Raw genomic sequence first — 21,571 nt, 5'->3', positions numbered from 1 at the left:
CAGAAAGCACAGAGGTTCCCAAACAAGAGGAACTCAAAGAGGCCCACAGCAAGACACATCATACTTAAAATGCCAAAGGTTAAAGACAAAGAGAGAATCTTAAAAGCAGCAAGAGAAAAGCAATTAGTTACCTACAAGGGAGCACCCATACGACTGTCAGTTGATTTCTCAACAGAAACTTTGCAGGCCAGAAAGGAATGGCAAGAAATATTCAAAGTGATGAAAAACATGGAACTACAACCAAGATTACCCAGCAAAGCTATCATTTAGAACTGAAGGTCAGATAAAGAGCTTATCAGACAAGGAAAAGGTAAAGGAGTTCATCACCACCAAACCAGCACTACAGGAAATGTTGAAGGGTCTTCTTTAGCAAGAAGCTAATGAACAAAAGAATCTGATGAACTAAATAGATCCAGAGACATTGGTGCATGTGACAGACGATCATATTTCAGAGGGAAGGGGGGTGGAGGGTGGGAAGAGATGAACCAAAGAAGTTATGTGCATATATGCATAACCCACGGACACAGACAATAACGGGGTGAAGGCCTGGGCAGGGGGTGGGAGCGAGGTGGAGGGGGTCAATTGGGGGGGAAAATGAGACACCTGTAATACTTTCAACAATAAAGACAAATTTTTTTAAAAAGAAAAAAAGAATGAGGCATTGTATTGTCTCCCTGAAGTCATCCTAGTCTATTAATTTACAAGTAGCACTAAAAGCAATTTGGTGCTATACAACTTGATATGGTAAATTCAAAATTAGCCATATGAAGCTCAGATACACTAAACAATCCAATAACTATTTCTAAAACACCTAGCCTCATTTTGTTCATTTATTTTCATGATAATTGACTAAATAAGACACATGGATTGATGTCACATTAAGTTTATTTCTAATCAAGATATCCCAGTTGTCTGATCAATTCAGCCCCAATGTTTCATGAGAAAACAGAGAAAATGTAGTGTTTGACCTGGCTAACTACTGTAATTTTACACCCAAAAGTCTGACTCTCCACATGGCACACACCTATAAGGTACAATTATCAATTCTCATATCTTGCATATTACAAAATTCAGAATCATACCGAACAATAAAAATATTATAAATCATTTTAAGACACACAACTGCCCCCAAATAGCTCTTCTCAGAACCAGCTCTACATAGAATGGGCAAATATCCATTTATCTTAATCAATGTAGAAATACAATGGTATTAATTTAAGCTCAAGTGGATTATTTTCTCGCTTTATCCAGCTGGGATGCTTTAAGGCTAAAATAGGCAATTAATCTCTATTTTCTCTTTTCTATCATACTATGTTGTCATGGACACATAAAACTGAGTTCACAGGTACACAATATAGTACTGTCCATAAGCTAGAGAAAGAAAGAGCGAGCACTGGGTCGATATGCCCATGCGCATTCACAGTAAAGCAGTAACAAGATTCCCTCAAACACACATTCATCCTCACCTCTCACTGATCCTGGGCCACAGAGGAGGAAAGTTTGGATCTGTCATGATCCCTGGCTGACAGATCAATGCAAACCCACCCTGGCTCTTCAGTGAGCTCGTGCTAATCAAAGTCTTTAAAATTTTTCTTGGTTTCAAGGTACGATTTCCTTTCAACTGTTTCTGATGCTAACTAAAGAAATCTTGACCAATAAGCCTCCAGATAATACGCTAAAGAAAAAAAAATAATCTCAGCGTAAAATGCAATAGAAACGAGTAGTACAATAGTTAAATTAAGAATACTGCTTTCTTGATTTTAGTAATATTGTTGCTCATCCTCAGAGTGAAGTCACCTAAGCAACCACTCTGAAGTGTGCACAATATGCAAACACATCATGATAGTGGCTCAGTATCTACAAGTTTGTTGCTGACAGCGTTGTTACCAAATGTATAAAGCTGCCAGATTGGTTTGTGGCAAAAAAACACACAACAAACACCTCTGTTATATAAAGATTTGGGCATTTGGTGCTATAACGTAAGTACTCATAAGCAAAATTATAAAAATAACACAAACTAAAAAATAATCTAGGCTAAGTCAAAAACAAATACAACCAGGATTGCTTTGTTAGGAGAAAGACCATTAAACCATCCCTACGTTTACAGACACACTCACTCTTGTCACAGAGCTGCAAAGCCGTCTATTTTCGTTTCTAGTATTAAACATCGATGTTATTATAACCCAAATGCTTAGCGATAGTACAAGGGAAAGCTTCTGAGCGTTACCAAGGATGCTATAAAGTCATGTGTGTCACAAACAAAACAGGTGGGATGCTCAAATTTCCTGTTACTGCTGAGCACGGATTCAAGTCTGTAAAATCAGCCAGGAGAAGTGTGAGGACAGAGTTAAAGGTCTCTCTCCACACTGGAGAACATCAGCTCATCCCCAAGTGCAGGCATTGGGGACCTGGAGATCCACCGGGCCACGAAGTTGACACTGAACTTTCATCTGAGTAAAATTTTCAAGGAAGCCGGGTCCCCCCTTTTCCAAGAAAAGCGAAGACATTCTTACCTTCCTGTACACCAGCATGTTGGGTGATTCATCCGCCACCCCGTTGCTGGTCTGCCCGTAATTATTCCCTTGGGCCATGTCCCCCGCACTCGCTCGGCTCTGGGATACGCGGATTATCCGTCTGCCCTGCAAAGGGTGAGAGGGACTTCAGTGAGGTCAGCATGGTGCTGCTGGGGGGGGGGGGCTCTCTTCATGCATCTTCACCATCCCCAGCACCCACACACCCGCACGGAGCATGCTCACCTGCTGGGCTGGCTGGAGGAAGCGGCACCTGAATAGTTTTTGTTTGTTTGTTTTTAAAAACTGAATGGACACCTCCAGCAACCCCAGGGGGGAGATGGCCACCTTTTCGTTGGAGCGGTCGTTCGGCTCTGGCTTTTAACTGAACTGATTTTTCTGGATACTCATTTTAAAAAGTGTTTGGTGCTCCCCTGGAAAAACCCCCAGGTTCCCGTTTCCATAGTACAGAGAGTTTTCCCTCCCAGGACAGGGTTCCCCCAAAGGGCGGGCAGGCGCCACCCCGCGCCGCACGCTGCCCGGGGACCGGCCGGCTCCCCGCACGCGGGAGGCAGCGGCCCCGCGCCCAGCACAGGTGTCTCCCGCTCGCCGCGGGGCGGCCCCCGCTCCCCGCACCCGCCCGCGCCGCCACCCCCGGGACCCGCCACCCGCTGCGCTCGGGAGTCGGGGCGCAGCCCCGCCGGGTCTGAGCACCTCCGGGCGCCCAGGGCGCGGGGCCGAGCCACCTGCAGGCAGCCCCGCGCCCCGCGGGCGGCGACCCCGCGGAGAGGACCCAGCCCGCGCCGCGCGGCTCTCCCGGCTGATGGCCGGCGAGCCGGAGCCCCGCGCGCGGCCGCGGGACCGGGCGCAGCTTCAGCCCGGGCACCCAGGGCGACGGCGGGGGCGGCGCGGGGCGCGGGGCGCGGGGCCCGGGCTGGGCGGCGCCGCCTCCTCCCTGCCTCCCGCCGCCCTCGTTACCTCTCAGCCAAGGTCACGGCCCCGCCGCGCTCCCTCCGGGGCTGGTGCGGGCGGCGTCAGCGGGCGGCGGGCGGGGCGGCGAGGCAGGGCGGCTTCATCACTCGGGGCTCGCGCCGCTCAGGCCACCGCCACCCTCGCCCCGCCGCGCACCCGCGGCTCGCGCAGCCCGGCTGCCGCGCTGCCTCCTCCGCTCCTCCTGCTGGGCGCCGGGCCCGGCGAGCGCGCGCGGGAGCCGAGACGCCCGCCCGTGCGCGCGACAGGCGGAGGCGGGGGGGGGGGGGGGGGGAGTCACGTGGGAGCCCGGCGGCCGAAGGTGCGGGCGCCCATGGGCTCCTGGCGCCCGGACCTCGCTGCCCCGGCAGCCCCACCCTCCTGCCCCTGCGGAGGCCAGCCCGCGTCCTCGCACCGCCACCACCCCGCCCCGGGCTACGTCCGTGTCCGCCCAAGGCCTGGAGATCCGAGCTTAAAGCCCAGAGTAAGCAGGAAGGGAGGAAGGGCGATGCATGGATGCATGGAGGGGAGGGTGGGTGGATGGAGGGATGGATGCATGGATGCATGGGTGGATGGATGGGTGGATGCATGGGTGGGTGGGTGGGTGGATGGATGGATGCATGGATGGATGCATGGATGGATGCATGGATGGATGCATGGATGGATGGGAGGATGGATGGATGGGAGGATGGATGGATGGATGGATGGATGGATGGATGGATGGATGGATGGATGGATGGATGGATGGATGGATGGATGGATGGATGGATGGATGGATGGATGGATGGATGGATGGATGGGAGGATGGATGGATGGATGGATGGATGGATGGATGGATGGATGGATGGATGGATGGATGGATGGATGGATGGGAGGGTGGATGGGAGGGTGGATGGGAGGGTGGATAGATGGATGGATGGATGGATGGATGGATGGATGGATGGATGGATGGATGGATGGATGGATGGATGGATGGATGGATGGATGGGAGGGTGGGTGGATGGGAGGGTGGGTGGATGGATGGATGGATGGATGGATGGATGGATGGATGGATGGATGGATGGGAGGGTGGATGGATGGATGGATGGATGGATGGATGGATGGATGGATGGGAGGGTGGGTGGATGGGAGGGTGGATGGATGGATGGATGGAGGATGGATGGAGCCCTATGCAGCCAGCAGTCTTTATTCATCATGTACCTGCTTACTCTGCTGACAGTAGGAGGGAAGCAGTTGACCTATTATTCTTACATCTAAATAACCAGAGTGGACAGATAGTGAGACATCCTGGGAGTGAGAGAAATGGTCAGGACCAAATGAGTCATCCAGCCCATTTGTCTGAGGCTCTCACAGCTTCCTCCCAATCGGAGAAATGGGAAAGGACTGAGAGGGCGCTGGCTTGAGGTGAAAGTCTCACCCTCTGTGAAACTGAAGGGCCATGTCTAAAGCCCGGTTTCTCCCTTGGACAGAAGGTGCTCAGAGGTTTTCTTCTCACGCACCCCCCATCCTCCAGCAACTTTCAAAGACGGCTGGGGGTGCTGATTCCCCAGAATTATTCCCCAGGTCGCTGTCACTAATTCTTCTGTGAGGATTCGAAGGACATGAAGGAGCAACATCAGTTTTGCCCCAATTACGGTAAAGAAGCTTGTGTCTTGTGTCTGGCTTTGGGGGCAGGGTTGGGAAGCTATGAATATCTGGTTTTCCTTCCTCAGCTGTGGGGAAGAAAGAGGCCGAGTTAATCAAGCCAGCTCCTACTTAACTGCCTGGGTCTAAACAGAAGAGAGCTCAGCCCTGGACAGGACACCTCCTCCATCCAAACACTGACGCCCTGGACCAATGGGTTTCCCCAGCCCACCCAGGCCTTGTCAGGGTCTACTCAAGGAACAAGTACATATTCCACCTGTCTCCTGCTCTACAGACTACGGGAAAAGATTACCATCCCAAACTACTTTATACACACCCTAGTCTGACCCATCTTCCACTCCTCCCCAGCTCCCAAAATATTTCCACTGTGTTCTCTGGAAATTATGATCCTTTTGAGCATAATTGCCTTTTTTTTCCCCCAACTTCTCTGAATATGTCTGTCACATTCTTGCTTTATCTGAAACCTACCTCTTCCCCTCAGGCCCTCTCTTCTCCATTGCTCAGTCTACTCCTGGGAAGTTGATGTGCACTTGTGGCCTTGTCATTGGTTTCTCTGCTTCCATCCATTCCAATCGATGTCTATTCTCAACACAGCAGCCGGTGGTCACTTTAAAAGTAAGTCATGTCACACCTCTGCTTACAGTCCTCCAAAAACAAATACCACATGATTTCACTCATATGTGGAATCTAAAGAACAAAATAAATGAACAAATAAAACAGAAACAGACTCATAGATACAGAGAACAGACTGATGGTTGCAGAGGGGAGAGGTTTGGGGGACTGAGTAAAAGAGTTGAAGGGACTGAGAAGCTCAAATTGGTAGTTATGAAATAGTCACGGGGATGTAATGTAGAGCACAGGAAATATAGTCAATAATATTGTAATAACTATGTATGGCACCAGGTGGGTACTGGAAATACAGGGGAGATCACTTTGTAAAGTATATGATTGTCTAACCTCTATGCTGCCCAACTGAAACTAATACAGAATAATATTGAATGTAAACTGTAATTGAAAAATAAAATTTTAAAAAAAAACCTCTAAGGACCCCCATGTCACTCAAGTAAAAAACAGCTTCAAAATGCCTATGAGGCCCTCATCGTCTGGCACCATGTTACATCTTCTGACCTCAGTTTGTGCCACTGCCCTTCTTACCCTCTCTGTTCTAGCCCCACTGCCCTCCTTAATCCTTTTAACCCCCTAAGCACGCTGCCACCACAGGGCATTTGCACTGGCTGTCATCCTGCCTTGAATGCACTGCCTTTCTTTAGTCTTTTATTCAAATGGCACCCTCGCAACACAGCCTTCTCTAGGTACCTTATTTTAAATTATGCACCCTCCCCGCATCTCCATTCCTCTTTACTTCCTCTGATTTATTTGCTTATCAGAGCACTTATCACCTTCTAACACAGCGAACAACTTACTTATTGACTATGTTTATTGTCTGTCTCCCGTAGAAGAAATTAAGTTCTGAGAGCTCAGGGATTTTTTTTCTCCCCTGCTCACTGCTGTAGCCCCAGGGTCTAGAACAGGATCTGACATCTAGTTGGCACCCCTTAAATTATTTGCTGATTTCTTGAGCAAATAAATCAATGGGACCCGGCCAGCGTGGCTCAGAGGTTGAGCATCGACCTAGGATCCAGGAGATCAGGGTTTGATTCCTGGTCAGGGCACAGGCCCGGGTTGCGGGCTTGATCCCCAGCAGGGGGCATACAGAAGGCAGCCGATCAGTGACTCTCTCATTATTGATGTTTCTATCTCTCCCTCTCCCTTCCTGTCTCTGAAATCAATAAAAATATATTAAAAAGAAAATCCATGGACATGATTCTGTTTGAAAGACAGGGTGGACTAGAATAACACAGACAACTTTGAACAAAATGAATTAGTGCCAAGTTTCACTGGGGATGGAAATGATCTACTCTTCAAATCTGCTTCGTATGTCAGGAAGGGGAATAATTTCTTTTCCCACCACACGCCCACTTTTCAGAGGAATGCTTTGAGAATTAATTAAATGGTAACATGGAGAAAGCATTTTGAATTTCAAAGAGAAAGCATTTTATTAATTTGAGACTTTTATTGGGTGAAAGGCTTGTAAGCGATACAGGGGCGAATACAAAGATGAGAGCAATGTTGAAGGAATCACACTGCTCACAATACAACATTGCCATTTTCTCAGATAATTGATTTGAGATTAATATAAGCAGAATGGGGGGGGGAGTGGTTTGAGAAATCTTACTCCAAATGACAGATTTTCAAGAAATACTTTCTTCTTTGTAGTCAATTCTTAATTACTTATAGCATAATACCCTCATTAATGAACTATTCTCCACTTTTACCAACCTTTTTGTCCATTTTATGACCTTTTTCTTGCTAATTAAGAACTCTCATATCAATGTCAGAGGGCTGGCAAAGAAAAAAAACTAGAAACAAAAATTTCACCCCATCAGGAGTTTATTTCTCCCTCCTTCCTGTTGAAATGTTTAAATTCTGATCTAGATTACTTCCAAAATGACACCATTTTACAATGCTGTATGCTTTTCAATACATTGGAAAATCGGTTGAGCATATTATGAGTGAGGCGCTGTATGTATAATGTTGGGAAGGAACACAAAGGCGTTGGGACTGTCGCTGTCCTTTGGCATGTTGGAGTAGGACATCTGAGTTTTAGCCCATGCCCCACTGCTTCAAATCTAGGTCACGCTGCGCAGTGACTCGGCCAGTCTCAGCCTCAGTTTCCTTAACTATGAAACCAAACTTATATTATCTGCTTTGTCTTTCTCTGCTGCGCAAATCTTTTTGTTCCAAGGCAAATGAAGTCTTTGGGAAGACAGTCTAGTAGCAGTCATATTGCCCGTATCAGGACAAGCGGCATTGCTGGTGGCCAGATGCCAGGGACAGCTGTAGCTACAGTCACTGGAAACAGTCCCTCCACGGGCGGTGTGGTGTCTAGAACGCCGTGCACACCAGGTGACGGAATCAGAAAGACATAACGAGAGAGTAAAGGTCATGCCCCTGCAGGAAGGCTAAGCACGGCAAGAGCAGGTCACTTCTGGACCCCTCAGCAGGCGGCAGGACCGATGTGGGGACAGATGGAAGCAGCTCTGGCAGCTGGGAGAGCTTCAGCTCGGTCACGACCTCAGAAGGTGGGAAAACACAGAGCAACTCATTCCCTATCTGGTTTCCAAATTCTCAGATTGGAAATGAGAGAAGACACGATTAGAATAATACAATACTAAAAATGGAAGGAATGGTCCCTAAATAACAAATTAAGAAACTGAGCACCAATGAAATATACTTAGTTTCTCAAGCTCGCACAGCTCAGCAGAGTGGGAGCCAGGAAATGAACCCCAGTCTTTAGGTTCCAAATCTGGTGCTTCTCACATTATGTGATGTTGCCTTTAGGAGGCAGCTGAGACTCGGGATAAGGGAGGGAATGGTAAGAGGGCGCTCGATTGTTTTAAAGAGTTTATCTCCAGAGTCTGGGCTCATGCACAAAGCCCACTTCTCACGTATATAAATGACACAAGGCCGTGAGGAATAGCTTATGCCCTGGACACTGGCAGCGGGACCCCAGGAGATCAAGGCAGAACAGAGACAGACTGAACCAAGTGAGATGAAATTCAGCAAGGATGAGAGGTTAGCCTTCTTACCTAGATGAGAGAGCTGGATTAGCACGAAGTACAGAGTGAATAAACCATGGCTGAAAGTCAGTTCCCATGAAAGAGGCCTTTGGGTTTTGTCTTGCTCGCAGTTGAAAGCAAACTCATTTTCGTTCAAAAATGCACACCTCTGCCAAAAATAGGGGGCGTGATCTCAAACTGCATTGCTGGAAACACAGGGATGAAGAGGTATAGGCCAAAGGAACAGGAGGGCAGAAACTGAGCCTATCATGGCATCGCTCTGGGCAGACACATCTAGAATGTTCTGGATGCTGCCTGCCGAGGACATGGATCTCCAGAATCAACCCTTCCTTTACACTCTGCTGTTTAAGACCCACGAGCACAGAGATCTTTCTCTTGTTTTCCTTGCTTACTGCATCCTAGCATACACCCAGAGCCTAGGGTACCGCCAGGCACTTAGGTATTCATTGGAGAGCCGACTAAATGAATCCAGAGAGCAGTAAAGATGATAAAGCTGCTCAAAGCTACGCTGATGACTGGAAGAAATAGATATTTTGACCATGAAAGAAAAGGCCTGGGTAATTTGTGACCATTATCTTAAAATGTTAAATGACTCTCATGTGGGGGAAAAATCAAACACAATCTTCCAAGCTCCAGACAAATTTCAATTTAATAGCGAGAAGTTTCAGGCGGAGAGACTTCAGCTCGGTGCAAGGATGTGTTTTCTAGCAATCAGGGCTTCTCAGAAGAGCCATCATGAGAAAAGGTGAGCTGCGTGTCCCTGGGGGTGCCTAAGGCCATGCTGCATGGCCCTGGTCTGAAAGGTCATTAAAGAGATGGTCGTTACATTGAGGATGCTGGTCGAGGTGACCGCAGAAATCACTGCCCATCCATGTTTTTTGACTCCAAAATTAGAAGAGGTAGAAAACGTGCTTGAAAACTGAATGCTACCTTTTTCCTACGAAGATTTAAAATGCTTTTCATCTAAATTGAAACAAGATTGATATGAAATACTGAAAATGACAGATGAGCGATACCAACAATAAGTTCTTTAGTTGGGTTCATTTGGGCTTCTATGGTGCCAGGAAAGACCTCCCGCAGGAGAGAGGACTCACTTAGCTTTGAACATTGAGGAGAGAGAATGGGGGTGGACTGGCTGCTGAAGTGTAACTATGGGAAAAGCTGAACACCCTGAAAAAGCTGAATATTTATTATCTATTGTCATGAGGTTGGCCTTCACCACACAGTTGTCTTAAATGTAGCTGCCAGTCAGCAGCTCATGGGCCCTCGAGAGAAGCTAATTTTATCCTGGTCAGGCAGGGTAAGAGGGCGCCTGCTCACCCCAAGTCAGGGCTTCACTCTATAATTCTTTTATTTCCCTTTGCTTTGATTTTCCATCATCTCTCCTTATAAATATCTTCTAGCTTTTCTAGCCAAGCATTAGCACTACTGAGTTCCCACCAACCTAAGTTGTTTTTCAAAAGAAATAGCAAAAGAAAAAAGATGAAAAACCTAAAAGATTTATTTAAATTATTTTAATACACTTCTGTAATTTATAGAAAAACATTTAGGACCTTGACCCTACGTTAGTTAGTTATGTCCATCAACTTGGAATATTACAGGAAGAAGAAAACTGTGATTGAAGGGACTGTATAGCAATCAACAGAAAAAGCTTAGCAACCTGTAAGTTTTTCTCTTATGGTAATTTACCCACCTCCTCTACAGCTTTTCATCTATTTGACTCAGGGTGTTTCCAATCCTCCCTAAACATTAAACTCTTAAAATTATTTTTCTTTCTTACCATGGGTTATTTCAGTGGTAATTATTCAAGATATGAAAATCAATGTTATTTACCTTTGACTAATAGAGCCCATTAACTAGATATTTGGAAAGCAAGGTTTTTCCAAGTTTCTCAGTGTAGCCTATGGCCACCCAGGAGCCGAACCCTCCCAGAGCAGCAGGCCAAGGCCATCTCTTCCGATCCTTTCAACTCCCCTAACACCCTAGCTCTTAAATCTAACATTTGCCTATTCCTTGATTGGCAAAAAAAAAAAAAAAAAAAAAAGCTTTTGCTTTTGTTTATGTTTTATGTGTTGAGAAAAGAGGAAAACATTTGAGGGATCAGCAGAGAGAACACTATGACTGATCAGCAACCCTTGCCCTGGGTGAGGGATGTGACATTTCTGGCCTTCAGGCTCTTCCTGACTTAAGGGCCTCCCTCCTTCCTGGGACCCATATGTGATAAGTACCAGGTTCAATTTGACCATCTAAATACCTAATTCCCTGGGCCCATGTAATCACAAGGTCCTTAAATGTGGAAGAGGGAGGCATAAGAGTTGGTGTCAGGCCCTGGCCGGTGTGGCTCAGTGGTTAGAGTGTTGACCCATGCACCGAAGGGTCGCGGGTTTGATTCCCGGTCAGGGGCATGTGCCTGAGTTGCACAAGCCTGGTTCTCCCGCCCTAGTCGGGGCATGTGGGGGGGGGGCAACCAGTCCATGTGTCTCTCTCACACAGATGTTTCTCTCTCTGTCCCTCCTCCCACCCTTCCACTCTTTCTAAAAATTAAAATTAAAAAATCAATGGGGAAAAAATATCCTCAGGTGCAAGAGTCAATGTCAGAGTGATGTGATATAAGGAGGACCTGACCAGTCAGTGCTGACTTTAAAGATGAAAGGGGGCCATGAACCAAAGAATGAGAGCAGTCTGTAGAAGCTGGAAAAGGCAAGAAAGGAGATTCTGCTGCAGAGCCATCAGAAAGGAAGACAGCCCTGCCAGCATCTTGATAGTAGCCCAGTCATGCCCATCTCAGACTCTAACCTGTGAAACTGTAAAATCATAAATTGTGTTGTTTTAAGCCACTAACTTTGTGGTGATTTGTTATAGCAGCAATCGGAAACTAATACACATACGAAGGGAAAATAATTGGACACAGCACAAACTGCTCAGTGTCAACAAAGGAATCTCGAAGATACCAAACGCGTATGGCAGAGAGCCCTTTAACTATTAACCTAGATTTGTGTTCCTAGCAATATTCTCTTTCAAAAATAGACAAACATTTGAGGCATTTTCAGACAAACAGAAACTGAGTGAATGTACTCCTGCGAGAGTTTCACTGAAAGAACTTCTAGAGGCTATACATCAGAAAGAAAGAAAATGCTCCTCTAAAGAAGACATAAGACACAAAAGGAAGTAAGAGCCTCCTTCGTGACAAGCTGAGGAGATGCAATATCAGCAAACAGCAATCACACCTAAAATATTCCATCCGAATCTAGCCCTGAGGAAAACCAGGCATCCAACTTGAGGGCCATCCTGCAAAACACCTGGTGTTGATTCTTTAAAAATGTTAATGTCCAAATACCTAGAAAAATACACAATCTACCAAAACTGACTCACGGAAAAATTGAAAATCTAAACAGACCTATAACTAGTAAGGAGATTGAAGCACCATCCAAAACCTCATGACAAGGAGAAGCCCAGGAGCAAGCATTCAAAGAATGAATATCGATCCTTCTCAAACTGTTCCTCAATACTGAAGAGGAAGAAATACTTCCTAACTCATTCTATGAGGCCAACATTACTCCAATACCAAAGCCAGACAAAGACTAGAGGGAAACTGTAAGCCAACATTCCTTATCAGTATCGATGCTAAAACCCTCAGTAAAATACTAGCATAAATAAGTGCCCAATTCCCCAGTCCAAAGAAGCATAAGATGGACTCCCAAACACGGCTGATACTGTGCTGCCCTGACCAACAGCAGGGCCTTTATGCCAGGACATCCTTGAGAGAGGGCCTGAAGTTCCCCACTGAGCCACTGCAGATGGAAGGAGACCCGGGAAGCCACCTGCAAGAACACCTGCTGACTCCCAAGCATCTACCCCCAAAATAACAATACTGTATCTAAATCATTCAGTTCTTTATTCGTTAAATGTCTAAGCTATGCCTGACAAGTTTCTGAATGAATGTGACAGCCCAAGTAGATGGAGAACCGCCCAGACCCAAAACAGAAGCAGCAGAGGACCCCGGAGAATGTTTCTTCCTGGCCCACCTTCTTTGCCTGCCCCAGACAGTCTCTGTCCTCTGGCCACTTCGTCCAGTTCAGTAGCTTTAAATGCCACCGACATGCTGACGATACTCTGGTTCATATTGCCAGTCCTGATCTATCCCCCAGAGCTCCAAACTCACATATGAAACTATTTCTTTTACATCTTCACTGGGGCACTTAATAGACATTTCTATTAAAGCACATCCAAAACAGAACTTCTAGTTTCTCAAGCTGCAGCCCAAATGACTCCTTTCCCAGAATTTCCAATATGAGTAAGTAGGACATTCTTTTTCCCATTACACAAATAAAATTCTGAGTCACTTGAGTAAGCAGTAATCCCTCGCTCTCCCTTACTTTTTTTATATAACCCATTAACAAGCCCTGTAAATACATCTCAAAATAGTGTCACATCAAGATAATTCAGTTCTCCCACCTCTTCAGCCACCTGCTAGTCTAAGGCACCACCACCTACCTACACTACTTAACTGGCCTCCTAACTAGTCTTTCTGCTCCAATTCTTAACCACCTTCATGCATTTTCCAGATAACAGCCAGAGTCATATCCTTAAAATATGTAACAGATCATGATGATGTTCAGAAGCTTAAATCCTTCAATAGCTTCCCAATTCCCTTAGAATAAAATCCAAAGGTCTTACTGTGGCCTATTAAGACTTTAAATCATCCTGCCCCTCCTTATCTCTCCAAGTTCATCTTATGCTACCTTCCCCTTCCCTCAAACTCAGGGAGTGATCAAAACTCTATCTTATAGCCCGGCCAGGCATGGCTCAGGGGTTGAGCATCGACCTGGGATCCAGGAGATCAGGGTTCGATTCCTGATCAGGGCACATGCCTGGGTTGCGGGCTCGATCCCCAGCAGGGGTCGTGCAGGAGGCAGCCGATCAATGACTCTCATCATTGGTGTTTCTCTCTCTCCCTCTCTCCCTTCCTCTCTCTGAAATCAATAAAGATATATTTTAAAAAAAAACAAAACCCTCTATCTTATACAAGTGGCTGCAGGGAATAGAAGAGTGAGCCAAAGTATGAATCTAGAGTAGAATACACAGCTCTCCTCTGCTCTGTTAGAAACCTGTGTCTGCCTCCTCTTATGAAATAGCTGAGATAATAAAACCTACCTCATAAGACAGCCATGGGAGCAAATGTGAGGCTACCTCCTTCCATTCCTCAATTTCTTGATAAAATAGCTTCAGCCACACCTAAAGAAATCTTGTCCTCTAAAGCAACTAATGTAAAGAGGCCCAAAGAACATCGTTTACTGGAAATGGCAAGTGCTCTCCACTAATACTAGTGCCAGTGCTAGTGCCATGAAAAGTCTTTGAATTTGGCACCACTTCTAAGGGATGCAAAGGTGATTCACGGCCACGTCTAGAAAGTTCTTTGACCTCTTTAGGAAAAAGACATGAAATAAATACAAGCAAAATTGCACTCATATCATTCTTGAGTGGAAATGCCATGCTTAACCACATTTAGATTCTATAGCATATTCTTATTTTTCTTTCTATGCCATGTCATCAGGAGGCCCCTAGGTTAACATTTAGAAAAGCTGTGTCTGTCACCAAAAATGACGATGGGATACCCTAAGGGACCACTTCCAGTTAAGGTTTGAGAGAGCCTGGACCAGGCAGAGAGCAGTAGCTACTCCTAGGAGCAGATTTGGAAAGAGATAGCAGCAGGTTCCCAAAGAAAACTTCCTTAAAACACACGGTCACCTTACGTTGCTCAGGAGTTGAATTTAATTACATTATAAGGCCACTGCCCTATTCATATCTCTAATGCATCACCAAGGATGGCCAGGGCCATTCAGTAATCTACACGGCCCTTTAGTGATCTAGAATTGATTAATGCCCATTCACATTGGTTTTGGAGTGAATGAAAAATACACGCTTTCAGCACTCCAGGGGAATAGAATAAGTGGCCTTTATATTTAAAACCAAAGCTCTCAAAAGCCTGTACTTAAAATCCCTTTCCTAGCACGGTTGAGAGGACAGCAAAACCGCTGACCACTGATCCTCAGTGAGTATGGTGGGGGTGGGGTGACCCTCCCTATCCTTCCATCATTGGGGGTCTAATAGTGACACTTGGTTATCTGGCTTCGACGCACCTGGGAGTTGTTTTTTAAATCCAGACATTGCTATATGCCTAAGACTTTTTCTCCCTTTTTGCACGATTGAGCTAAATTCAAAACCTATTAATTATCATTAGAAAACTAGAAAATACAAGAGAAACATACATTATTGTAAGCTAATACTAAGTAAGAGAAGGAGAAGAGAGAAATCACACACACAAAGCTAAGGGGGAAATTTCTTCAACACAGAGAGAGGGCAAGAATTCTACAAATTCTGTTCATGGAGAACAGGGAAATAAAACATCTGAAGGAAAAGAGACTGTCAGGAAAAATACACATTAAGCATAAATTGATGTGTCTTGTGAAATGACTTTCTCCCAAGTATGAGTTATATGGTTATTTTGATGAAAGTTATTTGGGGACATTTTTCAATCCATGAACGTTATAATAAATAATATTTTGTCTTTTGAGGAGAGGGGAAAAGGAATAGATTTTTTTTCTTGATAATTTAAATGTGGGCCTGGTTGTTTTAATCAGAAATATCCTGTAACACGATCCCAATGCACCTAATCCTTTTGAGGGGAGCATGGAAAAGAGAACCGACCTATGAGCCTATATTCCAGTGTAGTTATGAAATATGCCCATCCCTCTAGTTTTACACTCAAACATCATTTGAGTGTTATAAGAACAGAATTGGAGCTGACACCCAAGGTCTAAGATCTGACTTCTCATTTCAGGAAACAAAATAAAAATGGGCCCAGAATGAGAGACATATGGGGCAGATCTGGCTCAAATCCAGCCAAGTCCAGCTGGACCCAGCAGGGCTACAGTTGACCACAGACCCATAAGCCACTGACATTTTGGAGTTGTTTATTGTAAGAGTAAAAGCTGTTACCAGAAAAAAGGAGGTAAAAAGATATAAAATTCATTTTCTTGTATATACATAAAATACATTTGCAAGGCTCCACAAGAATCCAGTAACACAGGTTGACCATGGGGAGGTGACTTGGGCGGCTGAGTGACAGGGTAGCATGGAGGATTTCCACAGTATAGCAGTTTATACTTTTTTAATTGTACACTATGAGAGCAAATTACATATTCAGAACATTACATTCAAAACCAGTCATTTCAGGAATTCTTCTGAATAAAATAGGTTTTATCAATTTGAATTACCCACAGCATATGGCGGAATTATCCCAAGAAGCTAACATAAGGAAAAAACAATTGGCTAATTAGTATAAGAGGTGGAGATTTGTGTAGCTATCTTGTGAGAGGCCCGTGGCACAGGCCGTTTGATGAGGTAGAAAGATACTGGGATAGCTCTCCCTTCTGCTTCCAACCTGTCCACCAATCACAAACCAGCTATGTGTCTTTTGTGTAGCCATTGAACTGCTTTGGGCCTAGTATCCTTATTTGTTAAATGAACAGGAGTTTTAGATGACTCCTAAAACAGTAATCAGCCAGTTTTTTAAAATTCTATCAATGACTAAATGACTAGAAGAAAATTATCACAAAATCCATTTTAAATAAGGTACTTAGTCCAGCTGGCGTGGATCAGTGGTTGAGCATCAACTTATATGATCCAGGAGATCACAGTTCGATTCCCAGTCAGGGCACATGCCCAGGTTTTGGGCTCAGTCCCCGGTGGACAACATGCAGGAGGCCGCCGATCAATGACTCTCTCATCATGGACGTTTCTATCTCTCCCTCTCCCTTCCTCTCTCTGAAATCAATAAAGATATATTAAAAAAATAAAAAATTAAAAATAAATAAATAAGGTACATAGAGCTTAAATCAACCTGTAAAAATATTTACCTACTCATCCGGTTGTCTAGTTTCAGGAAGAAACTTTCACAGGATAAAAATGCTGCATTATCTTTCTTAGATTAGGAATGGGTTTGTGTCATTTTTTTTTTTTCTGCAAATTTCTCAGAAACTAATTACCACAAAATTATCCACAAAAATGAATGGAAATTATGTATTTGATACACCACATAGGAACATGTTTGTAAGCCAGAAGAGGAAAAATGACAGTACACAGACCCAAAGGCAATCAGCATAGTAAGTTGGTAATTAAGGATTCCAAAGTAAATATAATGAGCCAGTTCAAGAACATAAAGTCAAAAATGAAGAAAATAAGTTAACAGGTGGAGACCTTCACCAGAGAGTTGTAATTTATTTAAATTTTAACTTACAGAGCAGAAAAATGTGACAAGTGAATTTAAGAATCAAATGGACATGTCAGCAGCAGTTTGACACAGCAGAAGATGGGACTAGTGAACTAGAAGATATGTTAAAAGGAAATAATCAAAAAGAAGCACTGAGATTAAAAATGAATAGGAAATACAGAAAAGGGTGAAATATATTGTGGGATAAAATGAAAAGCTGCATTGTACAAATAAAAGAAGAAAGAAGTAGAAGCAATATTTACAGAAAAAAAAAGGTATGTGACATTTCCAACATCAAGGACTTCAACCCACAGATCAACTACTAACCTATAATTCTATATCCAGCAAAATTATTTTTTTTAGTGAAGGAGAAATAAAGATTTTCTCATAGAAACAATAATTGCAGACATTTTTCATCAGACTTGCTTTGCCAGAAATGTTAAAAGAAATTCTCCAGAGAGGAGGAAAATGATATCAGAGAAGCACTGCAAACCACAAGCTAAAAAAACAAAATAAGATATAAGCACATCAGAGTAAAGCTGCTCAGTACCAAGGACAAAGGGAAAAATTTTAAGTCCACAACATAAAAATGACACATCCCTTTAAAATGACAACTGAATTCTCAACAGAAATGACAGGAGCCAGGAAGTAACAAAATGATACTTTTAAGGTGCTAAAGAACATAACTGACAACTTAGAACTCATTAACCACTGAAAATATCCATTGAAAATATTAAAGACATTTCCAGGGGGGAAAAAAACAACTAAAGAATGTGTTTACAGGAAAGATAAAATGGAAATGAAAGACGAAATGAAGAGCACTAAAAAGGGCAATTATGTGTGTAAAAAAAAAACAAAATTGACTTTAAAAAAAAAACAAAACAGCAATTTTTGAGATTTAAAATATATGTAGAATTAAAATGCCTGCCGAGAGTGGCAAAATGTTGAATGGGAGTTACAATATTTTAAAGTTCTAACATTGTTGGGTGAGTGGTAAAAAAGAATCATTTTTATTGGAATCTGATAAATCTAGGGTACATGGCGTAATGCCGGGGTAAGCACTAAAAGAATAATAAAAGAATGGATATATTTTATTAATATATTAACGCTATTAATAATTGATCACTAATAAGTGAGACAAGAAACTCAGCCACACTTCTAGTGGGACCCTAGACCTGATACTGCGGCCCTGAGGCTGCAGAGAGCAGGAATCTTTAAAGCTGCCACAGAGGGCCTCTAACTTTCACAGTGCTCCTTAAGTTGGCCATGAACTACCCTGGATTTATTGCTTATACTTTTGGGCAAGATCTGTGGTCCTCTCAAAAACACTCACTTCGTAGCACAATTCGTGTATTTTATTCCTGCCCTTTGGGACTCCAGCCCAGCATCTACTTGGGCTCTCGTCTCCTTTTCCTCCACATGTACCTTGTCCCGATTAGATGCATCCGAGAGCTTTAGAATCCATGTTCCACGGGCCAAAGAGTTTTTACCATCACACTTGCCCCAGGTGGGAAAAGCCTGGCAGAACCCCATGCTGAGCGTCTATTTCCAGACCTGGGCCTCACGGCAATTGTGAAAACAAGCTCAACAGGGAGACAGAGCCAAGGGCAAAGCTCACAAGCTCATGCTCTGTCCAGGTGGGAGGCACAGTAGGAAACCAAAGCTGAGGGGGAAGGAAGGAGAGGGAAAACTAATACAAAGTCGTACATGGTCCAGTTGCTACAGACTCCGAGAAAATTCTGGTCTTCTGCTCGCTCACATGAGGGTGTCTCCAGCCAGGATGCGGGGACCATGGTGCTGTGGAGCAGTCAGTTGAGGAACAGGGGGAAAAAGGTGTCTGCTGGCTCTCTTTCCCTTTTTTTTGTCTTTTATTAGTCAAATTTCACCACCTGGAACTCACTGTACTTCCAGGCTCTGGGGAGCTGTTGGGGAGACCAGCCTCTCAGTATAGTAGCTCATCTGCACCCAGGGTGGTGGGAGAAGCGGCGTCTCTGGATCCATTCCAACCACCCAGGTTTGGAGGCCAGAGCTGCCCTGGGGACAGTGGAGGCCATCGAGCCTGGGTGTCCCCGGGAGCGTCTGATGCTGCTAGCAGTGTCGATGGTCATGGTGGCAAGAGTATGGGTTTTCCATTAAGCAAGTGGCCAAGTGCTTGGGAAGCAGGAGGGGCCAAGCAAATCTGGGGAGACGTAAAAATTGGGACCTGTATGTATACCATTTAGACAACTGTCTACTAAACATCTCACGCACTTGGCATGTCCAAAACTGAACTCATTCTATTATCAAGCTCCTCTCTTCTCCTATGCTCCCTCCCTAAGTGAGTAACACCACCATTTACTCACGTACCAAGACGCCAACCTTGATGACATACAGCCCAGCACTTTCTCTCCTGCAAATCAACCCTCGAACCTACCTAACCTCTACCTCCTTGACATTGCAATCTGCTCTCTCTACCATGTTAGTCCTACCCTAACCCAGGTGCATCATTTCTTGCCTGGAAAATTGCAACAGCCTCTTAACCGGTCTCAGTGTCTCCATTCTTACTTCCACCTAATCCATTCTCCAAATCAGGGTACAAAGTGGATTCTTACTTCCCCCTAATCCATTCTCCAAATCAGGGTATGGATTAAGGGCCCACGCTCTGGGATCTGATGGAGTTAAGTTCAAATCTAGCGCCATGGCTTATAGGCCGGGTGACCTTGGGTAAGGTCATTAACCTTTCTTTACTTCAGTTTCCTGTTGCTAGTTCAGCCGTGCGCCTATAAGCAGGATCTCTAAAGTGAGCGAGGATGGTCCACGTTGAGATCTAATTGTGCGATTACCGGGGAGCGAAGTGTTTTGGGGCAGAAATCTACTTTCGTATTTAGAGTTGCTACCTCCAAGACAAGGAGGTGTTGGTCACAGGCTTTTCTTGCAAAAATTTTAAAAAGCCCATTCGCGTGGGCATTCTTTGAACTGTAAGATGTCCTGCATTTCATAGCTTTCAGACTTATTTTAGGTAACTGATGTGATTGTCTGTTTCTGACTCAGGTGCTCCCTGCGACCTGGACATTACTGGCAGCCCATTGAAAACTGACAGATTCAGGCCAATCCAAAAGCCTGCGATAACTTTTCCCTGCTGTCCTTTGTGCTGTTAAGTGTCTGGCTTCGGAGGCGATGTGATGGCAAGAACAAATAAAGCAGTTTTGAAATTGAAGTCATTTTAGAGTGCACTTTATTTAGAGATTTGTAGGAGAAAAGCCAGGTAAAAAGCCACGTCGAAGGAGCTGAGTGAGCGAGCGTGCCTGGGCGCTGGACCTGACAAATGTGACAGATAAAATTGCTGGCACGAGGATTATGTAAAGGAAGGACACGATGTAGGATCATACACGGACAAAGATGAAGGGGTCCAAGAAGTCATTTAGGCTGAACCCTTCACTTTATAGAATAAATTAGTCCGGAGAACAAGACACTGGGGCCAATGGTCCCCAGTTTGGCCCAGGTTCTATTACACCATGTGTCAGTTCCCTGGGGCTACTATCACCAATGACCACAAATTTGCTGGCTTGAGATCACGAACCTTAATTCTGGTCCATAGAACTCTAAAATCAAAATATCAGCAGGGCCATGCTTTCTCTGAAGACTTTAGGAAAGATCTTTCCTCGCTTCTTCCAACTTCTGGTGGCCCCAGGCCTTCAGCGGCTGTGGCCACATCAATCCCTGCCTCTGTCTTCATGTGGTCTTTCCTTCTGTGTGTCTGTGTCCCCTACTCCTCTTCTAATGACACCAGTCATTGCACTTGGGACCCACCCTAAATCCAGGATGATTTCAGCTTGAGATCCTTAGCTAATTATAACAACTCCAGAATGTGAAGTTGCAGTTAGATGTGACTTTTGGTGGAAACACTATTCAACACCCACTACACTCCAGGGCTCCTCCTTGACACAAAGGGTCACCTATGGGCCTGAGAGAGCAAGCTCTGGACCCCGCAGCTCTCCCGATGCCTTAGCCCATAATTCCTGCATAGATGTTAAGAGCCAGTCTGCTTAGATTTAAACCACATTGACCCCAGACAAGTAAATTCTTTCTAATCTCAGTTTTCTCGGTTACGGACTGGAGATCATAATACTCCCCTCCTCATGGGAACATCCCGGGGCTGCAGTGAGGAGCAGATGAGAAAATCCACATGGAACACTTAGCCCAGCGTGTGACCTCTAGCTAGGGCTCAGTAAATATTAGTCCTCATTAATCAAACCAGTGCTGATGCTTCGGAAGGTGTCACGTAACATACAAAATAATACTTAATGGTCCCTGCAGTTGTGTGGGGAGTGCCATCTGGCAGCTCACTTGTTTTTCCAAATAGGTCATTCATTCTTCTGATCCTGTTGTGGAGAAAGGCCTGACCCCCGTGCAAATATTTTCAATGGGCTTGTTTGTTGACTCCCTCCTGATTGTCTGGCTAGTGCCTGGCCATTGGCAGTTCTCTGCTATTTAATCCGTGCTCGATTCACATGTGGAGATTAAGCTCTGATAACCAGATTAAAGCAGAACTGTAC

The 21,571-nt window shown here is 44.8% G+C and overlaps 1 protein-coding gene and 1 long non-coding RNA gene across 6 annotated transcripts in view; one reads left to right on the top strand and one right to left on the bottom strand.

Moving 5' to 3' along the window:
• RGS7 (regulator of G protein signaling 7) overlaps window positions 1–3,702 on the bottom strand; it is a 241,075-nt gene extending 237,373 nt beyond the window's left edge. Inside the window, exons 1-2 of one of the 5 annotated variants that reach the window (XM_081123838.1) lie at window positions 3,489–3,702; window positions 2,514–2,639 (exon numbers count right to left, since the gene is read on the bottom strand). In XM_081123838.1, coding sequence (XP_080979964.1) covers window positions 2,514–2,591 — 78 coding nt within the window. In that variant the 5' untranslated portion in view covers window positions 2,592–2,639; window positions 3,489–3,702. Of the gene's footprint in view, window positions 1–2,513; window positions 2,640–2,756; window positions 3,119–3,488 lie in introns of those variants that run through there. The other 4 variants (XM_081123840.1, XM_081123842.1, XM_081123839.1 and 1 more) reach the window with 4 other exon arrangements.
• Window positions 3,703–3,757: 55 nt separating this feature from the next.
• LOC308550294 lies at window positions 3,758–20,230 on the top strand. The gene is made up of 4 exons (XR_013997866.1): window positions 3,758–3,963; window positions 4,949–5,114; window positions 5,605–5,738; window positions 20,067–20,230. It is a non-coding gene; the product is annotated as an uncharacterized lncRNA (long non-coding RNA).
• Window positions 20,231–21,571: the final 1,341 nt, after the last annotated feature.

This window comes from Miniopterus schreibersii (genome assembly GCF_964146895.1).
Source record: "Miniopterus schreibersii genome assembly, chromosome: 21".
Taxonomy (NCBI): Eukaryota; Metazoa; Chordata; class Mammalia; order Chiroptera; family Miniopteridae; genus Miniopterus; species Miniopterus schreibersii.
The sequence above is the reverse complement of the archived record's forward strand: the minus strand, read 5'-3'. Positions and strand labels throughout refer to the sequence as shown.